This window comes from Xyrauchen texanus, chromosome 1 (assembly GCF_025860055.1).
Source record: "Xyrauchen texanus isolate HMW12.3.18 chromosome 1, RBS_HiC_50CHRs, whole genome shotgun sequence".
Classification (NCBI taxonomy): domain Eukaryota; kingdom Metazoa; phylum Chordata; class Actinopteri; order Cypriniformes; family Catostomidae; genus Xyrauchen; species Xyrauchen texanus.
The window spans coordinates 12361170-12382419 of NC_068276.1; the positions used below are offsets into that span (position 1 = coordinate 12361170).

The window sequence follows — 21250 nt, forward strand, 5'->3', positions numbered from 1 at the left end:
TGTCAATTTAAGATATTTTTGTGAATGACTTCACATGAGATGGTCAATAAATGTATTTACACAGCAATTACAATCACGGGAAACAATGTATCATGCGCTCAAATGTACCGGTAATATTGAAATGTGGCTGTTTTGATTGTGGTGCACATGCAGCTGACAGAGCACTGATTCAGACATTCCTCTGCGGTTGCCAGATATTCAATCACGGAATCATTATACATTAATAAGACTTTTTATTTTCATCATCTAGTATCTAACATCAAACCTTTTGGTGAGGGCGGTTCATGCCGATTTGGCATGAAACTCTGGTAACACTGCTCACACGCTGCAGCTACTCTTTAAAATACAACGGGGGCTGAATACAGTTACATGTAGGCCTATTCCGTTACAGCCCAACCCTGAATTTATATGAATCAATCCTTTAATAACATTCACTGAAATAAGATTTTCACCCTCAAAGTAGCTGTTAAAAGCTCCAGCACCCCTGCGACCATAAGTGGGTACAGAAAAGGGATGGATGAACTAACAATGCAATACTTGTGCTTCTTGCATCATCTCCTGGCATTAATGGATAATTTTTCACATTATTAATGTCAAGTCTATACATTGTGATCAGTTGAATGCAGCTTTGGTGAATAAAAGTACCAATTTCCTTCCATAAGAGCAAAATCTGTACATTATTCCAAACTTTTGGCCACCAGTGTAAGTATTTTCTCAGGCACTTATTGAGTCATAATAGATGAACAACTTACATAATTTCAGTAGTTCACCTAAATGACAATAATCATATCATACTGTTCATGTGTTACACTTGCTATAGTTTACGTAGATGTTGATTCTTCATCAAATAGCAATGTCAAATGTAAATCAATGACGGGGCGACTCTGAACGAGCGACCAATGGGCGCGCGCCTCGCGTTCGCGTGCTCAGAGCCCGCCGAAATTAGCATAGCCAGGCTATATAATGGGCACCCCGTCATACGAGTTCCTTTAGGTTCAATCGACTGAAGCGAACTGACCAAGCACAAGCACGGCAGCTTACGCAATACTCGTTCCCTCCTCTCAGGGAACCGAGGTTACGTTAGTAACCGAGTCGTTCCCTATCGAGAGGTCTCTCCTATTGCGTAAGTAGCTTACGCTATGGGAACACCATGTAAAACGCCGTGCGTGCTGACTTCGCTCTATAAAGCCAGAGGCAGATGCCTGAGCCTTAAAGCAAAGTGATTATTCCACGAGCCGGCCAACGGCGAGCTACATAATGGGATAGTGTAGAGCGCCCTTCCAAGGTGGTCCATGGTGGGGCACTCATAGTACAAACACAAGCACATATCTTATGTACTGAGTTTTCTATGTGCTGATATGCATAAAAAATCCTTTAAGTCAGTCAGAGATGGACCTTGTAAGGGAGGAGATAATGCTCAGCATATACATACTCCAGTCCATTCTACAGTCAGGCTGATAGAATGTTGGAATGCATTTTTCTATGTACTGGCATGCATAAAAAAAAAAAATCCTCTGAGTCGGTCAGAGACGGACCTTATAAGGGAGGAGATAATGCTCAACATATACATACTCCAGTCCATTCTAGTCAGGCTGATAGAATGTTGGAATGCATTTTTCAATGTACTGATCAGTGGCGGCTGCTGGTCTTTCAAAGAGGGGAAGCTCATTTTCGGCCTACATTATAAACTTATTTACCCTATTTTTTGCACTAAATCAATCTTAGGTGTTGATCTACCCTGCTGTTTAATTCTAATTTTTTCCTTGTAAGGAAGACGGCTTCGCCAAAATCAGGTCGACAATATTAGCACCGTCTGCCATCGTGCGCAGTTTCACCCGTACGACGCTAGCCTAGCCTACTGTATGAATGAATGAATGAACGAACGAACGAACGACAACGTAACGCTCTAAAACAAAAATATATTAAACTTGGTAAAACTGAAACAAGGAATGTGGTGTATAATTGTGTGAAATGTATTATGCAAATTGACTAGCAATTTCAGCCAAACAAATATAAAGAAATAGGTTGCAGCAGTTTGTCTTTCGACTACACTTGAGAAATCCGCGATGGGACTGAGCGCGAAATAGCTTCAGTGACTTCTTATAGTACAGATTCGCTGTCAATCAAAAGGAGATGCAGTCTTTCGACAGATCCTGCAATCATCACGCGGAAGCCCGGAGTCCGGGCCAGCCCACTCCTCATTCACCCCCAGAGACGCTGAGCGTCCGTGGGCGGGACATAATCGCAGCATTTATCCAATGACCGTCTATTTTCGGAGCACTGAAAAAAACTGTTCAGAGCAGCCCCATTGAAGTCAATGGATGCTCGGCTTCAACAGAGAAATGCACTGACGCTACGGGAATGTATGAGAAGTAAATCGAGTCAGCCGACCTGCTATATATAATGTAGCTGATTCTGAACGAACTCGTCTTCGAGATGAACGTGTTCTAACGCATTTTTAGTCAATAAATTGTTTACACAATAGTACATATTTGACCATTATTTTTTTGACATTATAGGGGAAGCTGAGCTTCCCTTGCAGTCTTAAAGAAATCCCCACTGGTACTGATATGCATAAAAAATCCTCTAAGTCGGTCAGAGACGGACCTTATAAGGGAGGAGATAATGCTCAGCATATACATAATCCAGTCCATTCTACAGTCAGGCTGATAGAATGTTGGAATGCATTTTTCTATGTACTGATATGCATAAAAAATCCTCTAAGTCGGTCAGGGACGGACCTTATAAGGGAGGAGATAATGCTCAGCATATACATACTCCAGTCCATTCTACAGTCAGGCTGATAGAATGTTGGAATGCAATGAGGGGACCTGTAGGTTATAAAACCTGATAAATGTCGAAGGCGAGGCCCAGCCCGCCGCCGCACAAATATCTTAAATGGGTATCCCACTCGACCAAGCCCTCGAGGAGGCCATGCTCCTCGTAGAGTGAGCTCTGACGCCTAAGGGGCATTGAAGGCCCTTGGCTTCATAAGCTAGCGCTATAGCATCCACTATCCAGCGCGATATTCTTTGCTTTGAGACTGCGAGACCTTTAGTGCGGCTGCCAAAGCATACGAATAATTGTTCCGTCTGTCTGAACAGGGCAGAACGTTCCAAATATACTCTGCCCCGTCAGGGCACTCAGAGTAAATAAGCGTCACTTTCGTCTGCTGGGGACGATAGCGCTGCCAGAGATATCACCTGTGCTCTGAAGGGTGTGGAGAGCACTTTAGGAATATACCCGTGCTTTGGCCTAAGGACAACTCTGCAGTCGTTAGGTCCAAATTCCAGGCAAGCAGCGCTTGATGACAGCGCGTGCAGGTCGCCCACTCTCTTGACTGAAGCGAGCGCCAGCAAGAGCGCAGTTTTGCTGTTTAAGGTGCACGGTTCGGAGAGCTTCTAACGGGGCACTCTTGAGTGCGTCCAGGACCGTGGCCAGGTCCCAGATCGGCACCGAGGGGGGGCGAGGAGGGTTCATCCTCCTAGCGCCTCTTAGGAAACGAATGATTAGATCGTTTTTCCCTAATGAATGTCCTTTATCAGGATTGTGCGACGCCACTATGGCAGCCACATAGACTTTGAGCGTGGAGGGTGTGCGGCCCGCCTCCAGCAGCTCTTGCAAAAAGGCGAGTACACTTGGTATCTCACACGATTTGGGGTTCAAGCTCTTGGTATCACACCAGTCACTGAACACTTTCCACTTTTGGGCATATAAGCGCCTCGTAGAGGGTGCTCGCGCCTCAGTGATGGTTCTCAAAACTCCACTGGGGAGGTTCTCGGGAACCCGTTGAGGGGCCATGCATGGAGGGCCCTCCATAGAGTGCAGGGAGCTCAACCTAAGTCCACCCTGGCGATTTATATACGAAACTACCATCATGTTGTCCGTTCAGACCAGGACGTGTTCGTTTTTCAGGTACGGAAGCAGGGCTCTGAGAGCCAAGGCGACCGCCTTCATTTCCAGACAGTTTATATGTAGGCGCTTTTCCGGGTTTGACCAAAAGCCGGAGACAGGCCTGCCCTCGTAAAGGGCCCCCCATCCTATTTTGGAGGCATCTGTCATGATAATTTTTTCTCCGCGTGTTCACGCCCAGACTCACGCCGGTTTGATACCAGCTGATGGCTTTCCAGGGCGTCAGGGCTTTTATACAGCCGTGATTCGCTCTGATCAAAAAGTGGCCCGAGCGCCACGCGTGAGTGGGGACACGGCTCTTGAGCCAGCGCTGGAGAGGACGCATGTGCAACAATCCTAGCTGGAGTACAGCTGATGCCGAGGCCATGAGACCGAGCATTCTTTGAAATCATTTGACGGGGCGCGCGCGCCCTTTCTGAATGATGTTGCAAGGCGTTGAATAGAGAGCGTGCGCTCTGATGAGAGGCACGCTGTCATCTGCACTGAGTCTAGCACTATTCCCAGAAGAGATATTCTGGCTGGGGGATAGCACGCTCTTTGCAAAATTGATTCTCAGACCCAGGCATTCTAGATGGCTGATAATCCAAGATCTGTGTGTCGTTAACTGACCCTCTGATTGTGCTATGATTAGCCAATCGTCGAGGTAATTCAGTATTCGCACTCCCCGCTGTCTCAGGGGGGAAAGTGCCGCGTCCATACATTTCGTGAATGTACGGGGGCCAATGATAGGCCGAATGGTAGTACTGTGTACTGGTATGACTGTCCCTCGAAGCGAATCTCAGAAAAGGCCTGTGATGAGGCGCTATCGAATGTGAAAGTAAGCGTCTTTCAAATCCACTGATAGAAACCAACCCCGGGCTGAACTTGCGGGAGGATATGTTTGGTTGTTAACATTCTGAACGAGCGAATCATAAAAGCTTTGTTCAGATGTCTGAGATCTAGGATGGGGCGGAGGCCACCGTCCTTTTCGGGACGAGAAAATAGCGGCTGTAAAAACCCGCCTCGCTCATAGAGGGAGGAACAGTTTCTATAGCGCCCTTCTCTATCAGTTCGAGCACCTCGGTGCGTAGAACATGTGACACATCTTTCCTCACTTTCGTCTCGACCACCGCTGAAAAGCGGGGTGGTCTGCGAGCGAATTGAAGTGAGTAACCGTGTTTTATTATGTTCAAAACCCATTTTGGCATGTCGGGATTTTTTCCCAGGCTTTTGCTCGCACAGATATGGGCTGAATGTTGGCTGGGGGCGTGTCGCAGTGACGTATGGGCCCCACCGGCAAATTGCCTTGTGCTAACACTGAGTTTACAGCTCCCAGAGGCGCAGGTGCGCGCTGAGCAGCCGTGTTGAGTGCCGAGTGCAGGGGTGCGTGTGAGCTTACAGGCACGCACGCTATCTCCGTAATGCTCGCATCGTGAGCTGGAGAAATGTTTGAAACTGTATAGACAGTGTTTACAGGTGGGGGTGCATACATTGTAATAGGCACGCCCGCCACTTTCATAAAGCTTCCCGCTCTTAGCGGGGAGTTTCTTGGCTCGCGCGTCACATCTGTGATGCTCGCGACATGAGCCAGAGAATTGATTGAAACTGTATGGGCAGCGCTTATGGGTGGGGGTGCATATACTGTAGTAGGCACGCGCGCCACTTACATAAAGCCTCCGCTCGCGGCGGGGTGTTTTTGGTCATGCATACAGTGTTTGTAACTGTGGGAGTGCGCACTTTAGTGTGGACACGTGACCCCTTAGTGACACAGGCAGAAAATGTGCTAACACTGAGCTTACAGCTCTCAGAGATGCTGGCGCGCTGAGCAGCTTTGTTGAGTGCAGGGGTGCGTTTGAGATTACAGGCACGCGCACTATCTCCGTAATGCTCGCAGCAAGAGCCGGAGAAATGTTTGAAACGACAGTGTTTACGGGTGGGGGTGCATACATTGTAATAGGCACGCCGCCACTTCCATAAAGCTTCCAGCTCTTAGCGGGAGTTTCTGGCTCGCGCGTCGCATCTGTGATGCTCGCGGCGTGAGCCAGAGATCTGTTTGGAACTGTATGGGCAGCGCTTATGGGTGGGGGTGCATCTACTGTGGTAGGCACGCGCCACTTTCATAAAGCCTCCGCTAGCGGCGGGTTTTTGGCCATGCATACAGTGTTTGTGTGTAGGGGTGCATGCAGGACAGCAGGCACGCGGCTACATTTATAGTATTTCCGCTTTTACTGGGGAAGTGTTTATAACTGTGGGAACAGTGCTTGTGTGTAGTGGTGCATACATGACAATAGGCACACGATCTACATTTATGGGGCGTCCAGCTCGAGCTGGGAAAGTATTCGGCACTGTTTGGACAGTATTGATATGTGGGAGTGCGCACTTTAGTGTGGACACGTGACCCCTTAGTGACACAGGCAGAAAATGACTCTTGTGATTTCTGTGTGTTGCTGTTAAAACGGCGTTTGATTGCAGGTGAGCGAGTTCTGTGACTGGCCCATTGACTGCTGTACAGACATTTCCAGCCGCCTGTAAGGGGACTGGGTAATGTTTTACACGTTTTGCTCGCTGCAGTGAAGCGTTCAGCGAACTCTCTTACCGTGCTGGTGCCCGTGCTCGTGTCCACTAATGTCGACGGCGCTGGGTCGAAGGTCGAGCCCGGCCAGTCGTCGGATGCAGCGCCAATTGGAAAGGCTGTCATCCTTTTCACCGCCGTCCCCTGGCGCGCCGAACGAGATGAGACCCACCGCTCTGTTGGAGGGGTGCTGGTCCGTCTGCGTGAATTGGACTGGTGGCGGGGAGTTCTCGGGTGGTGGTGAAGCACGCGGGACTGGCTCGGCGTGACGCCACTGAAGTCCGCGTGCTCTGGCGGCCTCCGTGAGCGGGCGCTTTTCTTGTGCGGCTCGAACAGAGGGATGGCAGCACGATGGTAGCAGGCTCATTCGCGGCGAAGGCGGCGAGCGAGCGCTGGCTCGTTGAGGCCCAGGGAGTCACATTCGGGCATCCGCCTCGAGTGAAAGCAGCTTCTGCGTGGTCAGGTCCCAGGCAGCGAGTGCAGATAATGTGACGGTCCCTGTCAGGAAGAAGGCCTCTGCACGAGGCGCAGGTCGAAGGCATTTGGAACAACGCTCGAATTTGCTCTTTACTAAATACAAAAAGTGTCGCAAAGGCGAACACTTGCAAAGTAGCTTAGTAAAAAGGATATAGTGATGCGTGCCGGATGGCGTAGCAGAAGGCTTCGAGGCGGCTGAAGGCGCCGGCGTCCTCTTAGCAGTCCTGCTGTAGGCTTGTCAACGGCGGGCGAAAGACTCCAACAATCCGGAGGATCCAGCGAAGAGGAGGTCTTCGCTGAAGGAGATTAAATCTAAAGGAACTCGTATGACGGGGTGCCCATTATATAGCCTGGCTATGCTAATTTCGGCGGGCTCTGAGCACGCGAACGCGAGGCGCGCGCCCATTGGTCGCTCGTTCAGAGTCGCCCCGTCATTGGTTCGAGCAGTTGCCGCAGCACAGCCAATGACCGAGCTGCCTCGCTCATTACTGTCTGCTGTGCAGCTGCAATGCGTTTTACATAAAGACTTCAATATTTCTCGAGAAACGGAGTTTTCCCATAGCGTAAGCTACTTAGGCAATAGGAGAGACCTCTCGATAGGGAACTACGAACCGCACATGTTATCCCTGAGCTCCGTATGGACATCATAATATGTTCTAGCCGAAACAACTTGAGCAAAGCATAACACAATACACACTAAGAACTTGTTTATAGCTGCTATTTGATTGTTCAATGATTCAAAATAAAATGACTCATATCTCAACATGTCTCTGTTTATTGACTGATCGCACATTACATGGTTACATCTGTTTCTGTTTCATTTGTACCATTTACTGTAACACAGTGTCATCTCCTGGATTCTTGTACAACAACAGGTATTGGTAATTAATGTACATCATCACACAGTATTAAGATCTGGTGATCCGATCACATGTAGTCAGATGAGACACATCACCGTTGGCCAGACAAATGCATCTCCTGTGAGCACTATAGCGTGACATATAGCATCACTACATCATAAATTATTTCCTTTTATAACAGTTTAAACTCTTGATTTAGCACAGCGGTTGATTGACAGATAAGGAGTGGCACTTTGCTGCATCCCTGACGGTGTTAACAGCATTTCAAATGCGTTTTTGACTACCTTTTGAAGTTTTTCCCTTAAAGGCACACCCAATCAATTTTTCCTCATTAAAAAGTTTAACTCCAAAAGACTCTAATTGTAATTTTTCAATATATGTAGGAAATCATGACCACTCACTTTCAAATGAAGACTCAAAGCTGTTTTACATGGAGAGGGTCCGCACATGGGGGCTGCCATGTTAGAATCACATGACCAGATGAATACTACTCAATCTCAGTAATGGTCCTGTTATTTCACACTTTCACTCATTGATTAAATTTATCATTGCTAACTATAAATAAAACATTTCTACAATGGCATCTGAGACTAAAAACTATTCATTTTAAATGATGCTGCATCCAAACCACCAGGTGTCAGTATAAATCTAAGTATTCTAATCTAATAAATTGTCAAATTATTCAAATATCTCCTCACAGTCTGCTAACTATCCGTTCTGTGGGTGGGCTGAAAAGAAAATCTAGTATTTGTACACAGCCCTGGCTCTGCAAATGGGACATAAACAAAGTGGATCAGAGTGGGGGCAGAGCGAGAGGGAAATTCATTAGAAGAGTGATGGCAAATCTGGCTGATGCAAACTTTCTAAACTCAAAGGAGGACAAATGGCAGAGAAACAGACCAAGAGAAAAAGGTCAGATGAATAAAAACGTAAAAAGAAGAATTATGGTAAGTCGAAGGCTAGGACGTCAACATTGGCGAGGATTTTCAGTGGTGGAGAGACCTCAGAGAGGTAAAAGGAGTTAATTTGAGTTCATGAATTTGGGGGGTAGATCTTCCAAAGGAGCACTGAAGGGTGTGTTTGTTTTGGCAGTTGAGTTTGAATATCAACAATGTTTAAGTGCGCAATCCAGAAATAATACACAATGAAGAGGGTTCGGCACTCATAAGGACATGCAATATTACATGCCTATTCATTGACATTTTCACATTAATTTGTAAAAACCAGCGTGACAATTGGGTTGTTCGAAGTCTCCCACTTGCTCTGTATATTTTTCTGCTTTTTTGTGCTTAGCCGATCACATGCCTGACTTCTACAGGGATTGTACATTTAATAGGGTTATTTTTGGCTCTAAATATTTGGTTGGAAATTGCCCTTTGCAAGGACAATCTCTAAAAATAATTGTGAACCCTGAATATTTAGCATTTTCAGGGATATATTCAGCTTTTTTTCCACCAATGATTAAAAAAAATAACCTTGCACAAATCATACAATTGCTGTCTTTGTCTACTTTATTTTCTTTATTTGGAGAAAAGCAATGCAAGCAATCAGTTGAAATCACTGCAATATTTTGGATACATACGAGACTTAAACTTTCCTGTTACTCCGTTAAAGTGAAATCAAAGCAATGTAATATGACCAAGATACTTACACAGGAATTATGGTAAATAGTGCAATATTTCTTTGTTGTCTGTCAACTATAGTAGTCGAAATGTAAAAACTGCTCTCATACTGTATATGCAGAATTTAAGCAGGTGCAGAGTAATTTTAGAATAAAATGTTTTCTCTTGTGTTGATGGTCATCTCAGCTTCATTTTAAGGCTCGAATCCTGGAGGTTTGAAGACATTGGGGTCTCCACCATTTCGCCCGTGGATATTGGCCCTCTGGTCTGCTTCAGAGTCTTCATGTCCATGGCCGGCAAGACGTTGAGCCCATTCCCTTCCATCACTGTACACATCAGAACTAAAGTTAATCTCTCATGAAGGCTTGTGCTTGAAATATTCACTGTATTTTGCTCTTGTGCTCATTTGAATGTGGTTTGTTACGTGAACAGTTTCGTTTCTGACGCTTCAGTCACTCGAAACAAAATGAGGAAAGTGGTGAAACTTTTTTGGAGCAGTGCCTCCTCAGAATGAGATTTATTTCATAATCTATCTATAAGTGTGTTTGTTATTAGCATTGTTTAAAAAAACAACATGTCACATGGACCTTTAATCAAACAAAACAAAACAAATCTTTTTTTTCTTTTTTTTTAGCAGTAGGCCTATGGTTCTTGAGTTGGCTAAATCATTCTTTGAGGATGGCAAAAGTATGTTGCTCTGCACCTTAGTTTCTTAAAGGGATAGTTCACAAAAAAATTAAAATTCTCTTATCATTTACTCACCCTCCTGCCATCCCAGATGTGTATGATTTTATTTCTTCTGTATAACACAAACAAAGATTTTTTTAAAGAATATTCCAGCACTGTAGGTCCTCACAATGAAAGTGAATGGTGACCAGAAATTTGAAGGTCCAAAAGGCAGTATGAAAGTAATCCAAAAGATTCCAGTTGTTAAATCCAGATCTTTTGAAGCGATATGACAGGTGCGGGTGAGAAACAGATCAATATTTAAGTCTTTATTTTTCTATAAATCGACACTTTCACTTCCACATTTAGCCACCTACTGGTAGGGGCTGGTCAAAGTTGGAGATTGGTAGTAAAAAGGACTTAAATATTGAACTGTTTCTCAACCACACCTATCATATCGCTTCTGAAGACATGGATTTAACGACTACAGCATTATGCCTTTATGTGCTTTTTGGACCTTCTGAAATTTGGTCACCATTCACTTGTGTTGTATGGACCTACAGAGCTGAGATATCTAAAACTCTTAATTTATGTTCTGCAGAAAAAAGAAAATCATACACATCTGGGATGGCATGAAGGTGAGTAAATGGGTGAACTATCCCTTTAAGATCAGTGTATTGGGTTCTGTTGATCACCAGAACTTAGATGGTATTATAAATTTCCCCTAGGGATTTCCTGTGGGTTTTAACTGGAACCTTTATTTTTAGGAATGTGGTTCAATAAAAATCACATACCTGATCACTTCGGCTGCCCATTTGCCTCCAGGACCCCTTTGTGCAGCATCATAGTTCCCACGTGCATGGAAATACTTGTCTGCACCGATATAGTTGGCGTCCTTCATGTCTTGGTAAGCACGCCACATGTCCCGTGCACCTACAGGAAACAGTGAAAACAGTGGTTAATATATCCCAAAGATTTTGTCTCAGTGTCTACACATTAATGCATTTTGGAAAAGTTGTTCAAAAGTTGTAAATTGTGATAAAAATCAAATAAGAAGTGACCTTGAGCAGCTTCTACTGGGAAGCGGTACCATTGCGCCTGGGCCCCAACCACCATAACCAACACCAGCACAGAAAGGATAAGCTTCATGATTGCAAATCTGAACATATGGACAATCCGTAGTTCAATATTTACATCACCACAAAGGTTAAAAGCTCACAATCTATATTATTAATATAGATTATAATATTATTTATATTATTATTATTACTATATTATAAATATTATCTCTGCTCTCAGATATTAAAAAATATAGGACACCTCACAAATAATGTAAGACACAAAATGCTTGCAACAACATGTTAAAGAGCTTTTTGTGCAGTGTCCTACCTCTTTTATTTTTTAGCTGACCCCAGTCAAGTCAGATCTTCACAAAGTTGAATGCAGTTGCTGGTGTTTCTGCAGGACATTATATACAATTTGGATTGAGCCGAACATGGATTTTCCCAATTCTATTTATTTTGGTTGTAAATGTGTGCTAATCCTATATTGCGCAACTATGGAAATTCCAGGTGTCTGCATTTGTGGCCAACACTAGCAGCACATCCACAAATATCAAGCATTTTTACAGGTTGTGATCCTGAAGCGCAGATTGTCCCAACAAAGTGGTAACTGCACCATCTTTCAGGAGTAACAGTCTTGAAAATCCGGCATTGGTTGTTGTTGTACTGCTGCGGATTGGTGGTAAAAATACATTTTAACCACTTATTCTTCCATTTGTCCACCTTTGGAAGTCCAAACAAAGTGAATTCTTTCACAGTGAATGAAACAGAGTCTTCTCGTCATGGCAACAACACTAACCCAACTCATCCTGGTCTCAGCTTATAATTTCCTTTGTTTGAGGGCGGGCCAAATTAGCCTTTAGGGGCATTATGCAAATGTGTTACAGATACTTTATGGAAGAAATGGCTGGACTATAAACCAGCTGTTTTGTGTAGTTCTTGAGCTATGCTGTCTGTGGTAGAGTATAACTCCCTTTTGCGTGGACTTTGTGCTTTGTAACATTGCAGATATTTTACATGCACAAAGAGCTATATTACACACTAAAGGAAAGGTAAAATCCCAAAAAGCATAATAGGACCTCTAAATCACGGTGCCATTTAATGTTTGATTCTGATTGTTAACCTATGTTCTAAGATATTAAAAATTTAAACTGAAACCCTTTATCTCGCATTTGCACACGGTATGGACAAAAAAGTGTCCAGAGTTTTTGATTCGGACATTTATTTAAATGTTGCCTCGAGCATATGGCTAAACCCAAAGTTATGTATTAATAAGTCCCCTTTCTGCTGGACACAGTGGATTGTGAGGGAGGTTAATACACTCTGTGACCTATATGAGAGTGGAGTGTTGAGACCCTTTAAAAATATGGTTCAATATATTGAGATTCCCAGGTCTCAGTTCTTTAGGTATTTACAGCTGTGCTACCTGCTCTGTACTATGTTTGGGAGTATCATACACCCCCCTAAAGCGGCAGATACTCTGGGAATGGTGATTACTGGTTTTGGAAAAGGTCATGAGTCATCAGTGTATAGTCTGGGGACAGAGCTTCAACTTCTTTTAAGAGATTATTGGAGAAATGCAGGGATGATCCTTATGCAATTTAAGATTTTTCATTGATTCTATTGGACCCCATCTATATTGTATAGGCTTAGTCTTAAAGACACACCCACCTGCTGATGATGCCAATCAGAAGATGGAGACACAACCCATGTTTTTGGTGGTGTGTTAAGACACAAGAATTTTGGTTGGGGGTTCAGAGATTTATGTGTGACCTATTGGGCACCCAAATTTCATTTTTCCCCAGACTTTGTATTTTAGGCGATGGAGCAGTCATTAATATAGGCCATGAATACAAAATAAATTGGGTTCTAGCCAGTGTTATGATCCGTAGATAGGTCATCCTTAGGGGATTGAAATCTGCCGGAGTGCCCTCATTCAGGAGTGGTACACAGAGATGGGCAGGGTTGCGGCATTTAAGGAGATAGCATGTAGAAGGCTAGGCAACCGGGATTTGTACAACAGGAAATGGGGCAACTATTTAGCCTTTTTGGAAGACTCTCGAGGAGGGGAAGAGGAGAGAGGCTAGTGGTTTTGGATGTGTGTATTGCAACCTTTTTGTTTTTGAAAGTATGATTTTTATGTTCTTTTTTATGATTCTAAGTATTTTATTGTCTATTTGTGTGTCTTTGTCAGTTGGCTTTTGACCACTGGGGTGCTTGTTTGTGTCCGGTGGGGGGTGGCGGGTTAATGTTGGGGAGAAAAGTTATGATTTCATGTGGTTTTATTCTGCAATTTCTGTTGTGTCTATTTGATTTGCTGCATGAAATCAATAAAAATTGTTAATAGCAAAAAAATAATTATAAAAAAAAATTAATAAACTACAACTGAATAAATTAGTAAATGGTTATAAACTACAAACTATAATTTTTTTTTTGCAACTTACAGATCTGACTGTGCTGCACTCATGGTCCTGCTGGGCTTGTCACAGTTTGTCTCCACGGTGTTCAAGGACTCTTATTTTGAAGCTTTCTCATGCACTACATTTCCCAGTATCCACTGCACTAATCACTTGTTATCCTCACCTGTATGCCATTCCCTCATTAAGTTTCCAAGTGTATATATACCCGCTAGTTTTGTTTAGTAGTGGTCAGTCCTTGAACGGTAATGTTTGAATGTTAATGGTCCACTCCAGTGTATATGATTAAAGGATTTAAAGTGCCTACTCCTGCGTCTCCTCTTGACTCCTTGGGCACCAAACGTTACAGAAGGACTGACCCAAAACCACAAAGAATGTGGATCCACTTATCCATACCCACTTGAGCATGGAGCCAACAGCTTTATTCCTGGAACTTTTCAGGCTGGATCTTCCTCTACTGCATTATTCAACCAGGTTCCTTTGCCTCGCTGCTACTACAGACCTTTCATATAAGTATCTCAAGCCAATGTATGGTATGGGGTTACATTTCTATCATGCAACAGTGCTTCCTGAGGTGGGGAATCTCTCCCTGGTTGAGTATTTTGCTGCCACTCTGATCCTCCATTTACCCTCACTACCCTCCTTCTCCAACGTAACTCATCTCCCAGTTTTCTCTCTTCACCTAGAGGGTTATGGCGGGAATTCCAAGCCATCCACGGCCCCTGTCTCCAAGTTAACTCCACTCCATGCAACTTCCCTAAATAATTTTTTTTGGGGGGGGCTCATTCTATTCTGTTTCCAGTGGTCGATTCCCTGCCACGGTCAGCGAGCCAGCGGCCACGGTCAGCGAGCCAGCGCCCTTAGCGGCCACGGTCAGCGAGCCAGCGCCTGTAGCCTCGACCGTCCCAGAGCCAGCGCCTGTAGCCTCGACCGTCCCTGTAACCACGCTCCCTGCTGGGTGAAGGAGAAAGAGAAGGAAGAGGGTACCTTTTCCCCAGACCTCACGACCCCAGAGGTCATCCCCCAGTCTCTGCCAGTGCTCCCTTCCAAGGCTCTCAGCCCCGAGCCTCTCACGGTAGAGTCTTCCACTGCTCCGCCTCCCTTGGCTCCGCCCCAGACACTATTCTGCCAGCGGCTCCATCCGCCTTACCCAGGCCTCCGGATCCTTTCCCAGCCCTGAAACTGGCCCCTGGATCATCCTCCTACCGTTATCTGTCTTTGGGCGCCTGTGTGTGTGTGTGTCCTTTACTCATTGGGCTCTCAAGGCCGTTGCCATTTCTGACTCTTGCATTTTCTACACGGTTTCCTGAAGGCCATATCTACCTCTTTCTTACTGACAGTTTGCAGTAAAGGGTTCTGCCTCGGGTTACCTATGAAGCAAAATAATTTATTCATTTTAAGTTGAGGTTATTGCTGCAGCAACAAGGGCAAACTCAAACATCATGAAACTTTTTTTTTTTTTTTCAAGCAAGTTACAAGAGCATAGGCAAATCAGAACTAAAAAATAAAGGATGTTGAAATTCTTTTATACCATGCAAAGTATCAAAGAGACGTGGGTTTCTAAATTAATGTTTGCCATGGCACACTGTGAGGTTGAATTGACGGGCAAGGTCATTTGCCTTAAAAAAAATAAAAGACATGCATGTAATTCTTCTGACACACTCATAGGTCCACTCGTAGGTCCACTCGTAGCTCCTCCCCCTCTAGTAGAAAATATATTTACAACAAAAATACTTTTTTCATAATGGTTACAGTGCAGTAGGGGTAAGTGAAGCCAGTGGGTACACTAAATCACCCCCTGCTTCTAGAACTCTTTTTACCATTTGTTATATGCGAACACTCACCACAATTTTCTGGAAGTCAATCACAGCTTCAACTGCACATCATTCACTTCAGCAAAGTTCTTCAATGGAAAGGTGACCACCTCAGGGAAGGTCACAAATACCTGAACCTAAAGGCTGATTTATAATATTGGGACCTTAACACAATATATTTATATTTAATGGAAAAGAGTCCCTTAAAATCTTATTTTGAGTTCCAAGGGAGAAAGAAAATATGAATTTGGACATTTTAAGTAAACTGGCCATCTCTCTCTCCCTCTGATCTCTTCACGGCCTTTAGGGAGAAAAAGGTTTAGTGTTAAATAAAAAAAAAATCTGACACTGCAACATTTTTATTTGTATCCCCTACATTTTATAGGACAATGTGCTAGATAACTGCAAATGTTATCATTTTTAATCTTTCGATTGCTAGATTACGTCAGGTTTTTGTTCAAATCTAGGCTGGCTGACTTTCGTTAAAGTTAATTAAATCTTGGCTTTAACTTCCGGTGTAAAATTGGGTTAAATGCATGCTATATTTAAGCAATCGATTTGCTTGAGAAGACATTAATTGATCGACTGGAGTCATGTGGATTACTTTTATGCTGACTAAATATGCCTTTTGGACCAGGAGACTGATGGCACCTGTATACGTCCATTGTATGGACAAAAAGAGCTGAAATGTGCTTATAAAAAAAAATATTCACTTCGGTTCTGCTAAAGAAGGAACGTCATACACATCTGGATGGCTTAAAGGTAAGTAAATCATGAAAGAATTTTCATTTTTGGGTAAACTAACCCTTTGTCCATTTTTGCTAGGAATTCTTCTCCCGGCCCAGTAGGGGGTGTATGCATGAAGAATGTGAATCACCAAAAACACAAGAAGAAGTATGTGAAAGTTAAAGTGGAGATTGACTGAGCAAGGAGGAGAATTTATAGTAAAACTTTTCCCACTCACGCCCATCATATCCTCTGAAGACATGGATTAAACCACTGGAGTCTTATGGATGACTTTTATGCTAACTTGTGTGAATTTTGGGGTTTAAAATGTTTTGCACCCATTCACTTGCATTGTATGGACCAAAAGAGCTGAGAAATTCTTCTAAAAATCTTAGTTTGTGTTCTACTGAGAAAGTCAGTCACACATCTGTGATGGCATAAGGGTGAGTAACTAATGAGAGAATTTTCATTTTTGGGTGAACTATCACTTTAAGTTTAAATGTTCTCAGTTGTGTAGAGATACATTTAATTTGCATTGCCCATTTATCATGAATGCTTTAAAGTGATGCTCCTGTGAATTTTCTGCAGTTCTGGTAGTATTTAAAACTGACTAAATTGCCTATTCTATGTCTTTGTCTTTCTGTACTTTTCTTTAGGTATGAAGCTGAAGAGTCTGTTCAGGCCCAGGAAGGAGTCCTTTTTGTCCAGCATTATTTCAGAGGTTTCAGAGGGTCTTTTTGTCTTGATGTAATCAACTTTAATAAAAACATGATTTACACATCCTAATAATTTGAATATAATGACACACCAACACGGGAGCTGAGAGGATCCCAGATGCAGGAGTTTATTGCACTGAACACAAGAAAAGCAGGTAAGCAATGCGATGAGAGTATTCAGGTAAGGTACAAAGTCTTTGAACACAGTCTTTGGTCACAGATCCACAAATGGTTAATTATGTGTCCAAACAGGTAACTAAAACTTCAGAGGGTCAAAGGTGAGTCACTTTCATAAACTGAGCAGGTTTGTATAAAGACAAAGTAGAGTTCTCGTCACATTTCCAGCACAATCAGAGGGGTTTGTTGTATAACAGGCAAGTTTCAAACAGGGGAGTAGATATGCAGTAAAATCTGGCTTCACAAAGCATGATTAACACTCAAGCGAGTGAGAGTGGGTGACTGATGGAGTGAGGCAGAGAGAGCAGAGTGTGCTTGTGATACATGGCATGCTCTTTCCCTGTTTGTGACCCATTCCGAATAGACTTGCGAACCACCAGTTGAAAAACACTGCTTTAGATAATATTTCATATTCCACATAAAGGTAACCTCCTTAAATCAGTGTCAATGAAAAGCCCAGTACAATATACTGTTCATAAGCACCAGTATTCTATATTTGATCTTTACATATGATTTTACCTCACAAAAAGGCTACCTTTTTAGAATGTAAAACAACAAGCCCTGAAGTGCTTTAAAACTTAAAAACTATGAAGAAATGTTCATTAATTTGCCAAAGACACATTTTGATGTCAAAGTGAAACTAAAAGGGAGATGTGTTTATGTGCCGCTAGTGTTGGCTGCAAATGCAGACACCTGGAATTTCCATAGCTGCGCAATATAGGATTAGCCCACTTTTACAACCAAAATAAATATAATTGGGAAAATCCATGTTCGGCTCAATCCAAATTGTATATAATGTCCTGCAGAAACACCAGCAACTGCATTCAGCTTTGTGAAGATCTTACTTGACTGGGGTCAGCTAAAAAATAAAAGAGGTAGGACACTGCACTAAAAGCTCTTTAACATGTTGTTGCAAGCATTTTGTGTCTTACATTATTTGTGAGGTGTCCTATATTTTTTAATATCTGAGAGCAGAGATAATATTTATAATATAGTAATAATAATAATATAAATAATATTATAATCTATATTAATAATATAGATTGTGAGCTTTTAACCTTTGTGGTGATGTAAATATTGAACTACGGATTGTCCATATGTTCAGATTTGCAATCATGAAGCTTATCCTTTCTGTGCTGGTGTTGGTTATGGTGGTTGGGGCCCAGGCGCAATGGTACCGCTTCCCAGTAGAAGCTGCTCAAGGTCACTTCTTATTTGATTTTTATCACAATTTACAACTTTTGAACAACTTTTCCAAAATGCATTAATGTGTAGACACTGAGACAAAATCTTTGGGATATATTAACCACTGTTTTCACTGTTTCCTGTAGGTGCACGGGACATGTGGCGTGCTTACCAAGACATGAAGGATGCCAACTATATCGGTGCAGACAAGTATTTCCATGCACGTGGGAACTATGATGCTGCACAAAGGGGTCCTGGAGGCAAATGGGCAGCCGAAGTGATCAGGTATGTGATTTTTATTGAACCACATTCCTAAAAATAAAGGTTCCAGTTAAAACCACAGGAAAGCCCTAGGGGAAATGTATAATACCATCTAAGTTCTGGTGATCAACAGAACTCAATACACTGATCTTAAAGGGATAGTTCACCCATTTACTCATATTCATGCCATCCCAGATGTGTATGATTTTCTTTCTTCTGCAGAACATAAATTAAGAGATTTAGATATCTCAGCTCTGTAGGTCCATACAACACAAGTGAATGGTGACCAAATTTCAGAAGGTCCAAAAAGCACATAAAGGCATAAGACTGTAGTTGTGAAATCCATGTCTTCAGAAGTGATATGATAGGTGTGGGTGAGAAACAGTTCAATATTTAAGTCCTTTTTACTACCAATCTCCAACTTTGACCAGCCCCTACCAGTAGGTGGCTAAATGTGGAAGTGAAAGTGTCGATTTATAGAAAAACAAAGACTTAAATATTGATTTAATATTCACCCACACCTGTCATATCACTTCAAAAGATCTGGATTTAACCACTGGAATCTTTTGGATTACTTTCATACTGCCTTTTGGACCTTCAAAGGTCTGGTCACCATTCACTTGCATTGTGAGGACCTACAGTGGTGGATTATTCTTTAAAAAAAAATCTTTGTTTGTGTTATACAGAAGAAATAAAATCATACACATCTGGGATGGTAAATGAGAGCATTTTAATTTTTTGTGAACTATCACTTTAAGAACCTAAGGTGCATAGCAACATGCTTTTGCTTGTGATTTAGCCAACTCAAGAACCATACAGCTAAAAAAAAGAAAAAAAAAAAGATTTATTTTGTTTGTTTTTACAAGAAAATTGTTCTTTGCTGAAAAGGTATCCAAGAACCATTAAAGATCCACTGTTTCTTATATACTATATATACTATCTTATATACTATACCTAACCCTAACCCATGTGACATGATATTTTTAAACAATGCTAATAACAATCACACTTATAGATAGATTGTAGAGTGATTAGAATAGATTATCAAATAAATCTCATTCTGAGGCACTGCTCCAAAAAAGTTTCACCACTTTCCTCATTTTGTTCGAGTGACTGAAGCATCAGAAACGAAACTGTTCACGTAACAAACCACATTCATCTAGACCCCCAAATGAGCACAAGAGCAAAATACAGTGAATATTTCAAGCACAAGCCCTCATGAGAGATTAACTTTAGTTCTGATGTGTACAGTGATGGAAGGGAATGGGCTCAACGTCTTGCCGGCCATGGACATGAAGACTCTGAAGCAGACCAGAGGGCCAATATCCACGGGCGAAACGGTGGAGACCCCAATGTCTTCAAACCTCCAGGATTCGAGCCTTAAAATTAAGATGAGATGACCATCAACACAAGAGAAAAAAATTGTATTCTAAAATTATTCTACAACTGCTTAAATTCTGCATAAAATTTATGAGAGCAGTTTTTACATTTCGACTACTATATTTGACAGACAACAAAGAAATATGAAAAAAGAATGTATTATTTACCATAATTCCTGTTTAAGTATCTTGGTCATATTACATTGCTTTGATTTCACATTAAAGGTGTAACAGGAAAGTTTAAGTCTCGTATGTATCCAAAATATTGCAGTGATTTCAACTGATTGCTTGCATTGCTTTTCTCCAAATAAAGAAAATAAAGTAGCCGAAGACAGCAATTGTATCATTTGTGCAAGGTTATTTGTTTGAATCGTTTTTACAAATGAATGTGAAAATGTCAATGAATAGGCATGTAATATTACATGTTCTTATGAGTGCTGAACCCTCTTCATTGTGTATTATTTCTGGATTGTGCACTTAAAGGTGTACTCCGAAATTCCTGAGAAACACTGATATTCAAACTCAACTGCCGAAACAAACACACCCCTCCCTTCAGTGCTCCTTTGGAAGCTCCGCCCCCCAAATTCATGCAAGCATTTATGCATTTACATTTATGCATTTGGCAGACGCTTTTATCTAAAGCGACTTACAGTGCTTTTTACAGGGTGTGGGAAAAGTTCGGAGAAGCCATGGAGAAGGACTTTCGGTCCGCACCAAAGTGCTTCTGGAAAACCGTCCGCCACCTTAGGAGGGGGAAACGGGGAACCATTCAAGCTGTATACAGCAAAGATGGGACGCTGTTGACCTCAACCGAGGAGGTTATTGGGCGGTGGAAGGAACACTTTGAAGAACTCCTAAATCCCAACACGCGCTCTATGGTAGAGGCAGAGCCGGAGGATGATGGGGGATCAGATTCTATTTCCCTTGGGGAGGTCACTGAGGTAGTCAAACAACTCCGCAGTGGCAAAGCCCCGGGGATTGATGAGATCCGACCAGAAATGCTGAAAGCTCTGGATGTGGAGGGGGTGTCATGGATGACACACAAGGAGTGGCAGAACGGGGTGGTGGTTCCCCTCTTCAAAAAGGGGGATCAGAGAGTGTGTGCCAACTACAGGGGTATCACACTTCTCAGCCTCCCTGGTAAAGTTTACTCCAAGGTGCTGGAGAGGAGCGTTCGGCCGATTGTCGAACCTCAGATTGAAGAGGAACAATGCGGTTTTCGTCCTGGCCGTGGAACGACTGACCAGATCTTTACTCTCGCAAGGATCCTGGAGGCGGCCTGGGAGTATGCCCATCCGGTCTACATGTGTTTTGTGGATCTGGAGAAGGCGTATGACCGGGTCCCCCGGGAGAGACTGTGGGAGGTGCTGCGGGAGTACGGGGTGGGGGTCCCTTCTTAGGGCTGATCCAATCCCTGTACGTCCAA

General features: G+C 42.9%; 2 protein-coding genes across 2 annotated transcripts; one reads left to right on the forward strand and one right to left on the reverse strand.

Moving 5' to 3' along the window:
- Positions 1-9300: 9300 nt before the first annotated feature.
- On the reverse strand, positions 9301-11548 carry LOC127647305 (amyloid protein A-like). The gene is made up of 4 exons (XM_052131476.1): positions 11478-11548; positions 11150-11247; positions 10883-11021; positions 9301-9748 (listed from the first exon to the last, which is right to left on the reverse strand). The coding sequence occupies exons 2-4, from the start codon at positions 11235-11237 to the stop codon at positions 9616-9618; spliced, it is 360 nt and encodes a 119-aa protein (XP_051987436.1). The 5' UTR covers positions 11238-11247; positions 11478-11548; the 3' UTR covers positions 9301-9615.
- Positions 11549-17832: 6284 nt separating this feature from the next.
- On the forward strand, positions 17833-20155 carry saa (serum amyloid A). The gene is made up of 4 exons (XM_052131483.1): positions 17833-17874; positions 18105-18202; positions 18331-18469; positions 19697-20155. Exons 2-4 carry the CDS (start codon positions 18115-18117, stop codon positions 19827-19829), a joined length of 360 nt encoding a protein of 119 aa, XP_051987443.1. The 5' UTR covers positions 17833-17874; positions 18105-18114; the 3' UTR covers positions 19830-20155.
- The last annotated feature ends 1095 nt before the right edge of the window (positions 20156-21250 follow it).